At 26.9% G+C, this 12075-nt stretch overlaps 1 protein-coding gene across 1 annotated transcript in view; it reads right to left on the reverse strand.

Moving 5' to 3' along the window:
- Positions 1 to 12075, reverse strand: part of LOC107436343 (Suppressor of Triplolethal) — a 98018-nt gene that overhangs the window by 19844 nt on the left and 66099 nt on the right. The window contains exons 3-7 of the mRNA XM_016048019.3: positions 7920 to 8032; positions 3378 to 3494; positions 2484 to 2518; positions 478 to 733; positions 317 to 387 (exon numbers count right to left, since the gene is read on the reverse strand). Of these exons, the coding sequence (XP_015903505.1) occupies positions 317 to 387; positions 478 to 733; positions 2484 to 2518; positions 3378 to 3494; positions 7920 to 8032 (592 nt within the window). The remainder of the gene's footprint in view (positions 1 to 316; positions 388 to 477; positions 734 to 2483; positions 2519 to 3377; positions 3495 to 7919; positions 8033 to 12075) is intronic.

The following is a 12075-nucleotide window of genomic DNA, read 5'->3' on the forward strand; positions in this document are numbered from 1 at the left end:
ATCAGACTTTTGGTATTTTTATAGATAAAAATAATTAAAACAGATTAAATTAATAAAAAATTAGACACCAGTTTCTGTTATTTCATGCACCAAATATTGAATAAGCTTCTCTAATATAGTTATAATTTGTGCAGACTATTGATAATTTGAAAAATTGTATACTAAATCACAGGCATAGCTTATAGTTTTGGTAAACTAAATTGTATAATTTAAAAATTTTAAGATAATTGTAAAATAATATTCTACTATATTAAAAGCTATAAACCATTTTATCATACAAGCCACATTAACAAAAAAAAATTTATTTTATACTAACCACTCATAAGTCTCACTATTAGTTCTGGTCGCTTGTAAGGTCGAATTGCTAGTATATGAATTATTCTATCTCTGTAACAAAATAAAATGTATATAATTTTAAAGGATTGTTTTACAAACAACAATTTTACAAATATTATTAAAAAAATTATTAAAACTAACCTTATGGGTTGACGTAAGAGTTCAGGACTAGAAGTAAAAGTTTTTTTAGGTTGTGGAGCTTTCTGAAACCGGTTCATTTCTGGTAATTTTTTTGGAGGAATACTAGGACTATTGTTGCTGTTATTTGAGCTGCCATTTGACATGCCATTTGTAAGTTTAATAGGATTTTTATTGAGCATTGTTGAACTAGGTGGACTATGGTGTGGTTTAACAGGGTTGACAATCAGACCTGGTCTCTTTACTTTCACTTTACGCCCTAAAAAAGTTATTCAAGTTTAAAGCATAATTTATAACATTTCCATAATAATACTAAATACTTAATTCATAAAAAATCATTATAAATAGATAAAGTGGTAGCAAATATTCAGATGATTTTTCAACAATAATAATAACAAAATTAACTAAGACAATGCAATTCATTATGAGGACCAACAAAAGATAATTTGCATCAAAGAGCGTAACTTTATTACATATTGCAAAAAGAAAAAACATTTGAACTCATATGAAAAATGAAAAGCAGCTATGAGTCTTATTCAAAAGAAGAGACTTGATGTTTTAGTCAGACATTTCTATTCATAATATTTAAAAAAAAAATTATAAAATAAATAAATAAAAAAAATCACTTAGTGTAGAAGTCAACAGCCGCCCTAAGACAAGAAAAATCTAACAAATATTTTATACCTTGCACCAAATTAATAAATCTGTAATATGTAAACACTAAATATGAAATTGAACAAACAAATTTTTAAAGTAGTAATTCTACATATCTCCATAAATTTCTTATATCTGTAGAATTATGTTAATCTATATAATTTGTATTGCTACTTTAAAAATCATACAAAACAAACTCATTTATTAAAGTTTCTAATTTAAAAAAAAAAAAAACAGATTACTGAAAAAGTTTTTTGTTGATTAAAACTCTAGTTAACTCAATGCACTGGCATTAATTAAGAAAATAATAAACGCAATTTTAATTTGAAAGTTAGATTAAAGAGAAATAAAGTATTGCAATTATAAGCTATTTATGTTTGTAAAACATAGACACATTTTACCAACTAAAAAAAAAAATAATAATAAATAAATAAATAAAGGTAAACTTTGAGCTATATATTGAACTAAATTACTCTGAATTATTTCATATTTTGAAGAATTCTAACTTAGCTAATGACATTTTTAGTATTAGCTTGTATTTTCTAGACAATATTTATAAAGGAGCTTTTAGTAAAATACTTAAATACAGTATACAACAGAATATTTGAAGATAGCAAAATTTGAATAAAATTAAATAAGATGAATTTGAATATATATATCTACATTATATAAAACGCTAATGCGTATGTATCAATAAAACTGATGATATTTATTTTCCCGCATTGGCAACAGTTTTCATTTTTAATTTATAGGATTCGGCGCGCAAGAGCACGTAGTGAGCATCATATGGCTAATCTATATTATATAAAACGCTAATACGTTTTAATTGATAGGCTTCGGCACACAAGAGTACGTAGTGAGCATCATATGTCTAATAGGATGAATTCTCTCCGAATTATCAAACCAATTCTCGCAAAATTATCTTCATCGAAGCCGATGCTTTACATCCGGCGTTCAGTACTATTTCATATTGTTTTACAACACATGGTTTTAGCCCTCTGGTGGGAAAGACTTTAAAACAAAACTTACAACAGTTACTTTTCTCAACAACTGAAATTTAGAATAGTGTGATTAAGAAAAATATGTGAACTGTTTGCAATTTCAAATTAATATTGAAATGCACAGGTTTAGAATTTTCTACAGTGAAAAGTTTTCGGAACTTCAGTGTTCAAAAAAGTATACAAAAGCTAGACGTTAAGAACGTATCCAATGAGCGAGCAAAGCGAGCATCGGATTGCGAAGCAATCCGAAATGAACTGCGAAAGCAGTTCCGGGGGTAGGCGAGCGCCAGCGAGCAGGGGGCGAAGCCTCCTAGTATATATATATATAAAAAAAGGAATTTTACAAATACTTACCAAGGTGAGCACCAGCAGGTTTTATAACTTTTGTGCTATAAAATGTAAAACACATATTAACTATTTTCATACAATTTGTAAAATAAATATTTTTTATTATTTTAAAAAATATATTAACAGCAATTTTCAGATTATAAATACAGTGTATCTTAATTTAAATTGAAATAAAAATGAAATTCAAAATCAAGATAAGTCAAATTTAACAATACATTAACATAAAGGCACAATAGCCATTTTTTAAAAAAAGGGTATCTCTGGCATTTAATATTTATGTAATAAAACTACGTACATGTAAATAGCGATTTTGTGTTATACTTTTATTGTTAACGTCACTTTTGAGCTATCATTAAAAAGCTATTAGCTATGGTCAGTAATTCCTTCTGGATCTTAATTAAGGAAAACAAAAAGAAATTTAAACAGATTTAATATTGCAAGTAACATCTAATGCAATATCAACAAATAGAATGCAACATAGTGCATAAAATATTTTGTACACAACATGTACAAATACATTTATTCACTTTAATTTTTTTTGAACAATAAAAATGTTTTTAAAGTAAATTACAAAAAAATATATTTTTAAATGATAAATACTAATGAGTTGAAATTTTATTAGTTAACTCATTAGCAAAAAAAAGGCGCCTTATTTTTAAATTTCACCGAATTTATTTTTAGTATAATTTTATAATAAAAATATACAAACTACAAGATTATTCATTTAAATTCAGTAATAATACAAAAAAAAAAAAAAAACTATGCAACAATGTTGCAGAAATTATGAGTAGATTAAGTGCACTAATATAGATAAACTTAATTTTTTTTTATATAAAGTATCACCAAGAAGCTTATTAAAGATATTTATTTCAAAATAAATAAACAGACAAAAAAACAGACCATGATTTGTTTTTCTCTTTCTCAACAGCAGCCATTTTAACTCTTGTATTTTCATAGCTGTCTTCATTAGCATGAATGTGCATTTTAAGGTGCATACATCCTAAAGAATCTAATGATCTATGGGGGAAAAAAAAGAAATTAAAGTTGTATTTTTCATAAGAAAATTCATTTTCATACTGTGATTAAACAGGTCTTAAAAACGTTCAATTGTAAAAATATTCCTTAACCCTCTCCAATTTAGTAAGCAAATTAAAATTGTGCTAACCTCAAGCAATACTTTTCAGTTATCAAACAGAGACTTTTCCTTAGTACCTTTTTCCCAATAATTCCCAATAATACAAGAAAACTCATAATTATTTAGCCAACTTATGAAACACAATAAAGTGTATACCTTAGACATCAGTACTTTTTTCCATAACAAAAACAAAAATTTATATATGTAACCAGTGAACAGAAGAATAATAGCTGTGAATGGTCTCCAAAGCAGTTGCCCTATCTATCCTGCCTTATTATGAAGAAATATCTGACTGTATAATTTTCTGGGTTTGATGGAATGGAATGGGTGTGGGAAGAAAAGTTACTTGGCTGGTAAGTCATTGATTATTCGGTAATGTACAATCTGAATCGGGGAGTTTTAAAATGCTTTTATAGTATGAATGGATTATCCATTCAATATTTCCAATGCAAATTCATTCACTTTTTATAACTTGAACAGCAGACTCAATTTTGGGTTTACGACTACTAATGTTCAACTCTGTAACCTCGTAATTCTGAACCCAATCCAGAAGACAAGATAACCCCTGGATCAAGTATTGGGTGAAATTTGTCCTCGAGGAGGACTTTTCAATGGAACTAACATGTATTTACATGGAGAAGAAAACTATGAAAACCTCCAAGAGATAGCCTGACAGCAAGGGGACTCTAAGCCATGATCCGTCTACCAGTGAGGATATTTTACGTCAGCACTGTGGTCGGCGTGAGCCGGGTGCAGAATTTGTATCAACCAGCCAGTGCTGGGATTCCAACCCGGATCACCTCATTGGAAGGCGAATGCTCTAAATTCATTAACTTTTTGAGTTTAAACAAGTCTTTAAAACTAGGGATGAACCGAATAGTGATTTGGCCGAATAAACAAAAATTCAACTGAATAGTAACACTTTTTTTTTCAAATTATAAATATTTTTTATATAGAAATACTTTTTAGACAATATTGAAAAATAATCAAAACTTTGCTGTACTATTGGTATGGAATAAAGAAGAAAAAAAACTTTAATAGAAATGTTTAGGATAATAAAGATAAGTAGATATTACAATGCTTAGAAATATTTAAGATAAAAAAAAACTGACAAACAGTTAAATAAGTATTAAAGTAGAAAAAAAATCTTACATCTTAAAACAAAACTTCAATGCTAAAAATATTTTTCGGGAATTTTTTTTTTCCTTCATAAAACAAATAATGTCAACCAGAAACGTTTGCTTTTATGCCAGCACTGCATTTTTATAAAGATTTTATACAAAAACAAAAAAATAAATTATACAAACTAATTTCAGAAAGAAAATTTTAAAGCTAAACATAGCAGGTTTTCCAATTATCATATTTTCAAGAAAAAAGTGAAGATTGAAATCTAATTGAGACTCTTTATTAGGTGTCATAATAAAAACGTCTATAAAAACCTAAGATTTTTGAAAGAGAAAATACTAGATAAAAATCGTTCTTAGTTTTGAAGGATAGAAAAAAATCAAAAGAGAAACAAAAATTTTTTTTCCTTAGTTCTGAACAATAACTTTAACTTTGAGAATCACAGTATTCTATGTTACTAGTTATCTGTTTTAACTATACAAAAAAGTAACAATAAAAGAATCAAGTCTATTCGAAACGTTGTTAACATACTTCGCTTTAGTTAAATCAGAAAAACAAAAAAGAAAAAAAAAGTTCCTAAATTTTTAAAATATAAAGTGCTGAAAAAACGATGTATCAACTTGCCCGAGGAAAAAAAAAAAAAAATTTTAATAATCAGCATCAAAAAACTAATGCTTTAATATAAAGTAATCTAGATTCAATTCTGAAAATTTCGCTTTTTCATGTATCTTTCAGAACATAAATTAACAAGCTTGAAATAGAACTTAATTATGTGAAAAAACTATTTCTAATAACATACATTAATAATTAAGATTTTAGAATATTCCTTAATAAATCTATTAAAATATCCCAAGAATAATTTTCTAAATAATACTTTGAAGAATATTCGGTAAAAGAGCCGAATACTGAATAGTGGCCGAATATCCATTACATTCCTATCAAAAACTAAAATATTTAAATCGCTTGCCACTTAATCAAATAAAATTTGTGCTAATCTGAAACAATATTTTTTATCGAACTCATACTGCGCAATGAAAACTAATACATACAAATTATATAGATCAGTTCTGTTGTAGTCTATGGCCTTTGATTGGTTTTAGAAATCAGTAAATTTTTTTTTAAGTGCTGAGGTACGTTACTTATTTCTATATCGCAGTTTTGCTATGAAAATAATAGCTGGATTTATAAAATTCCTCGGACATGATGAAATGCTTTTGAGGTATAACTGGATTATCCCTTTAATATATTAAACACGAATAAAAAAATAAAATAACTATGTAAGCTAACCTTTAACTTCATCTAAAAATGCTTTTTGGTATTTTTCTGTGATATTTACCTAATTGAGAAACAGCGTGGGCATAAACATTTGTAAAATGATAATTTTTCAACAAATTTTCCCAGCAAGATAATCAGAAGATAAGTTTTTAAACAAAATAATGTTAAGATATCACATATTTTACTGAATTTAATCTCAATTCAGATTAATTTAGTTAAATTAAAATCTGATCATTATTTTAATTTAACTGTTTATTCATTGTTTCTTTATACTTAAGATAAAGGCCTTTAAAATTCAATGGATTCACATTCCTACCTTGTCTTTGGTAAACATCTGAAAGGAACTACATGTCTTATTACTACAGGAACTACATGTCTACCTCTCTTATTTCCAGTCCGTTTTTTCGATTGTAAGAATAGTCCCAATTAAGGGTTTTCAAATAACTTTTAAACACTGTCTTTAACACTAGAGAGACTGAAACTTAGTATATACACCTATATTGCCCAAAAGCAGTCAAAATGACTGGATTGTGAAAAAATAACTAATGAGTAAAGAAATTTGCTTAAAATTATTTTTTATATTATTTACAGTTACATAACAAGTTATTAGTAAATATTAACAATAAAAAAAAATTATACATTGCACAAAATTCTAAGACATTGTGTCATTATATACATAAATGTGTTTTTCTAATTGAAATTAAAAAGCAGTTAAAATGACTTCCTTGGGCAATCTAGCGTTAATAAGCATAGATGGGTCATAGATTTCATCGTTAACACTTTTGATTGGTGGAAATATTTAAACCTTTTATTGGATTCTTACTCTTAACCTAAGATGATTGATTTTTTTTAACTTTTAAGGGAGTTGCATTTTTTTAGGACAGTCAAAAAACAATTTCTGAATTGACAAAGAAAATTAAATTGTGAAATCCCACTTCGTTCTTAATCTCTTACAGTATGTTTGCTTTATATAGAGTGCGTATAAAATTTATTAGTTAACTTTCCCTATTGATCTTTTAAAATTTAACAATAAATATGTTATGAATCTTGTTCATCACCACTAATTTCATTCTTTATTGTACACGGACATAGAGCTACATAGCAATAGACCAGGGTTGGAGTTTTTGCCGGCAAAAAGGGGTTTTTGCCAGGACAGTGGCAAAAACCTGGTAAAAACCGGCAAAAACTGGTAAAAACCGGCAAAAACCAAATTATCTAAATTGCTGATTAAATATTATTACAAAATACTTGAAACAAATTTAAATCAATCATAAGGAATAATAATTTTGATACATTACATGAAAAAATTATTTTTAACATATTAATAATTAATATAATGGTAATAATTTTTAAAAGATTGAAAGTTTGTGATCTCTTTTCATTTTAGAATCCTAAAATAAATGTTTTTTTACAAATAAATAAATATTATTATTTGTATAATATTATTATTTATTATAAAAAATTATTATTTGTACAATAATTAACTACACATATTGATAGATATTTTATGCTTTAAATTATAGTTATATTAATTTAAAATAAGTTCATTTCACTGGAAAAAAAAGAATAATCACAAATTTTCCAATCAATAATGTTTTAAACTACCAAAATGATATATTATTACATTATCATTTAATTATGGAATAATAATTTTGTTAATTTTTTTGTAATTATTTATATTTATAGTATATATTTCAATTTTAGGAATAATTTTGTATCAAAAATGTGTTTTTGTCCTCTCATCTTGGAAAATATAGGTTTTTGCCACTTTTTGCCAATTTGCTTGGCAAAAACCTGTTTTTGCCAGGACGGTTTTTACCGGTATTTACCATGGTTTTTTCCACCTGTGGCAAAATCTTGCCAACCCTGCAATAGACATAACTATTATATTCTTAAACCAAATTTACCTCTGCCCGCTTTGTCGAAGACATTCGAAGCTACCTTGAGGTCCATCTGCTTCAATATTTGCAAGGCTGAAACCATATGTTAGGGTGGTGCCATTATGTGGTAAGCTCAAGATCTAAAAATAACAAAAAATAAAATTTAAAAATAGAATAATTGCAGCTTTTGTATGAAAACTGGTAAAATATAAAGAAACCAACATGTACTGTGCGGAAATAGATAAATAAACGGTGCACCCTGAATAACTTTTGACCTAATATTTGGATTTTCACGTTCTAGGACTCAATCTTACTGGCTCCAGAGGAGGGATCTCAAATATGATGTGTAGACGATATTTTAAGTTAGGAAATTCGACACAAAAACGTACTTTCTGAATAAACATGCAATTTTTTCAACGAATTCGGATTTTTGACCCCAAAAATATATTGGTCCCCATAGTTTGGTCAGGAGAGCGTTCCAAAGTTTGGACCACTTAATGTTAATTTTATTTTTTGAGTATTTCCTCATATCTCGAGAATTTTTTACGCGCATTAAAACATTTTTGCACTTAATTATAAATTTGTTTATCCAAAGATAATTCCAGGCAAAAAATAAATTTCAGTAAATATTTATTATTTTTTATTATTTTTGTTAATAATAATTTAAAATTTTTTTAATTGTAAGATATACAATTTTTGCGCATCAGTTGAAAGAATGTAATTTTTCATTGCAAAATACAAAATTTGAGCAAAATCAGTCGAATAAAAATTTATGCTAGATAACAATTTGATTCATGGAAACAACTAATGCCCTACATAAAAATTGGCTAAAAATTATATTAGCCCAAAACCCTTAATTTACACATTACTTCTGAGCAAAACATTACTAATTTTTTATCTTTTTTTTTTCTCCGTATGTTTAATATCTAAAGAGCTTCATTTTAATAACATTTTACTACTGTATTATATCAACCAAGAAAGGTGTGTGTGCAACCAACAAGTGTCTCCAATTGTAGGGCTATTGATCATTTCATCAACAGTATGCCTAAATATCCATTTACTTCAACACAATTTGTTAATTTAAAAACTTGATAATTAGATTTTAAATTATGATCCTTGTCTCTCTTACAAGAAAGTAAAAAATATACATATCACATCTACATAATTGAAATTTTTCATTAAAAAACAAGTAAAAAAAATTATCTATCAGACAAAATATTAGGATTGAAACAATGACTAGAATAAGCTATTGACATATAAAATAGAGTCTGATGCTAAGATATTATTTTGTATTTTTTTTTTTTTAAATTCGCATTTATAAAATAAAAAAAAAAAATCATGTTTTATAAATTCACAAATTAAAGATTTCTAAATTAATATAGCTCAGCTAAATATTTCCGTGGTGACTAAGTCTAACATAATTTTATAAACCTGGAAGGTAAAAAGAAAAAAAAAAACATTTTTTTCCGTCAATGTTTATTGCAACAGTGTGTTATTTATTTCACGTATATTTATTTTTAATACTAACTGCAATTTTGCCATTAGCTAAATACCAAAACATAAAACATCATGGAATTAATATTCCATGGCTTAAAGCAATATTTAAAAAAAAAAAAAAAAAAAAAAAAAAAAAAAAAAAAACAATACTCTAGGAATAACTATGGAACAAAACAAAACGATAACGATTATCACTAAAAATTATAAACAAAACGATACAATTCAAAAATGCAGACGATAAAAAAGAAGTTCGCAACGTGACAAGTAAAGGAAATACAGATAGGAGGAAAGTTATTAACATTTTTTAATAAACGACATTTACGTTTATAAAAATAGAACCGAAGTCAAGAGACATAGAAAAAGAGCACAGATTAAAGGGAGGACGGTCAGGTAACAAGATTTCCTAAAGCGAGAAGAAAGTTTCCCCCCTTTTCCCTCATTCACTTGACTTAACCATCAGTTCAAATTCGGTTATTGCCCCAGAAATCGCCGAAAAACGACGAAAAATTACTTTTTCCCACAACAGAAATGCGAAGAGACAAAGTGAGAGCAATTACACTTCAATTCTTAAAAAAGCATTCGGAAATATAGCCAACGGCTCTTACATCAACGTCTTTGGTTAGTTCCACAAACCTCTTTTGAGGAAATAATGGAAAAAGGAGATGTTGAACACAAGAGAAACACGAAAATTCTTTACCAACATAATGGGTAGATAATAGACCTAGAAAATTTTAGATTTTGACTGCAAGCTACTGAAAAAATAACGTTTTGCACAGGATTTAATGGATTAAGGATGAATAAATTTATTACACCGGAAATCGTTTGAAATTAAGCACTAAGTAGGCTTCTGTTTCAGTTCCGTAGCTAATTATATAAGCCAGCACTAACTGATTATGCATATTTGAGTTGATCCTTTGTATATGTGTACCACATATGTGGACCTCAGCTTCTAATAAACACTTTAAGAAAATGTATAGTTTTACCTTTACTGAAACATTTATGGATATTTTATCTTTCTGAGGCTTTTGTAATAAGTTATTCTGGTCGAGATCCACATTAACAGACAGACAGATGTGATTTTCGAAAAATTACGCTAAATCCGCAAGCTGAAAAATGTATATAATTTTGATTACTATAAAATTTAGTTTTTTTTTTTTTTGTTTTTTGACTTAGTTTTCCGATCTGTATAAAGCTTAAAAATTTGTATTTACTTAATATTTTAAAATAATTCAGTCAAGAACATGCAGGTTCACGTAAGTGTACCTTGGTACGAATAGAGAAATTTATGACAGCATATAAGTGAAATATCATAGTATTATAAGCGTTCAATTTTATTCACCTTATTCTCGACCGCGTTTCATGTTCTCTACAGTGGGGGGTAGTATTTGTAGAGGTTGTTTCAACATTCGGTATAAGATTCAGGTAGAAGAATTTCTGCTGGTGTAAACCAAATTGCATCTTAACTATCATGTAATTGCTTATCAATTTAGGATAATTTCCCAAAGTACTTTTTTTTTTTTTTTTTACATCTTTAGATGATATTTTAAAATATGAAGGACACATTTTTNTTTTTTTTTTTTTTTTTTACATCTTTATATGATATTTTAAAATAGGAAGAACAAATTTTTTCACAAAAACACGGCACAAAAATCAAATTAAGAAAAAGTAAGTATTCCGAGTATATACAAACAAATCCGGAGCGTCAAAAAAAGAAATAGTCACTTTAATGTTATGACGTCAGAAGAGGACCTCAAGACTTCCGGAAGTGTTTTTTTTCCCCTTTTTTTTTAGGATACATATGGTGAATATCGAGTAATATTTTGATGTGTTTTAATAGTACTTCATATTAAGGCACATGCATATAATAACTAATTTTCACCTTTTTTTTTTTTTCCCCTTCCATAATTTTGAAATTTTACCCCCAAGAAATAAATATTTTTATTTTATGCTAGATTCTTTTCAAAAATTATTTATTTTGCGTCGTTTGCATAATTAAAACAGTTTTGAAACTGAGATTTAATGCAGTAATGCATTGGAATAGTATTNCTCCAGCCTGGGAAACAAGAGTGAAACTCCATCTCAAAAAAAAAAAAAAAAAAATCCCAAATGATTATTAAATTTATTCAACATTTTACTTAAATAGACCATACAATAACAATATGCATGTTTGTTCCTACTTAAGGTGCATTTTAACACTTGAAATACTTATATTATTTTACTTAGTTAATAAACTAAGTTAATAACTTAGTTAATAATTTCAATCAGTTAATAACTTTTAGGTCCACATACATGGACCTAAAATTATTGGTCCCAGGCAACATAATTCATTTTTTGTTTATCTTATTATGACAGTAAAATAGAAACTCGGAATTTTAAAATAATTCTTTTCAACATTCCTCTTGTACTTCAGTAGTGAAGAGGTTATATTTTCTTACTACTACAAACTAAACAAACATAAAAATTGATTGAATCAGTTATTAAAAAGATTCAAAAACTCATTTAGTTTTAAAAACTTTTTAAAATTATCTAATTTTATAATTATAGTTGGAATGTCAATAAAAATACATATAAAACTATATAACTACGTTAAAAATTGTAATGTAATACAAAACTATTTTTAATGGATTAAAAATGCATTATTGTTATAAACTACTAAAATAACAAACAAACAAAAAAAGGCATTGAA

Source organism: Parasteatoda tepidariorum, chromosome 6 (assembly GCF_043381705.1).
Source record: "Parasteatoda tepidariorum isolate YZ-2023 chromosome 6, CAS_Ptep_4.0, whole genome shotgun sequence".
Classification (NCBI taxonomy): domain Eukaryota; kingdom Metazoa; phylum Arthropoda; class Arachnida; order Araneae; family Theridiidae; genus Parasteatoda; species Parasteatoda tepidariorum.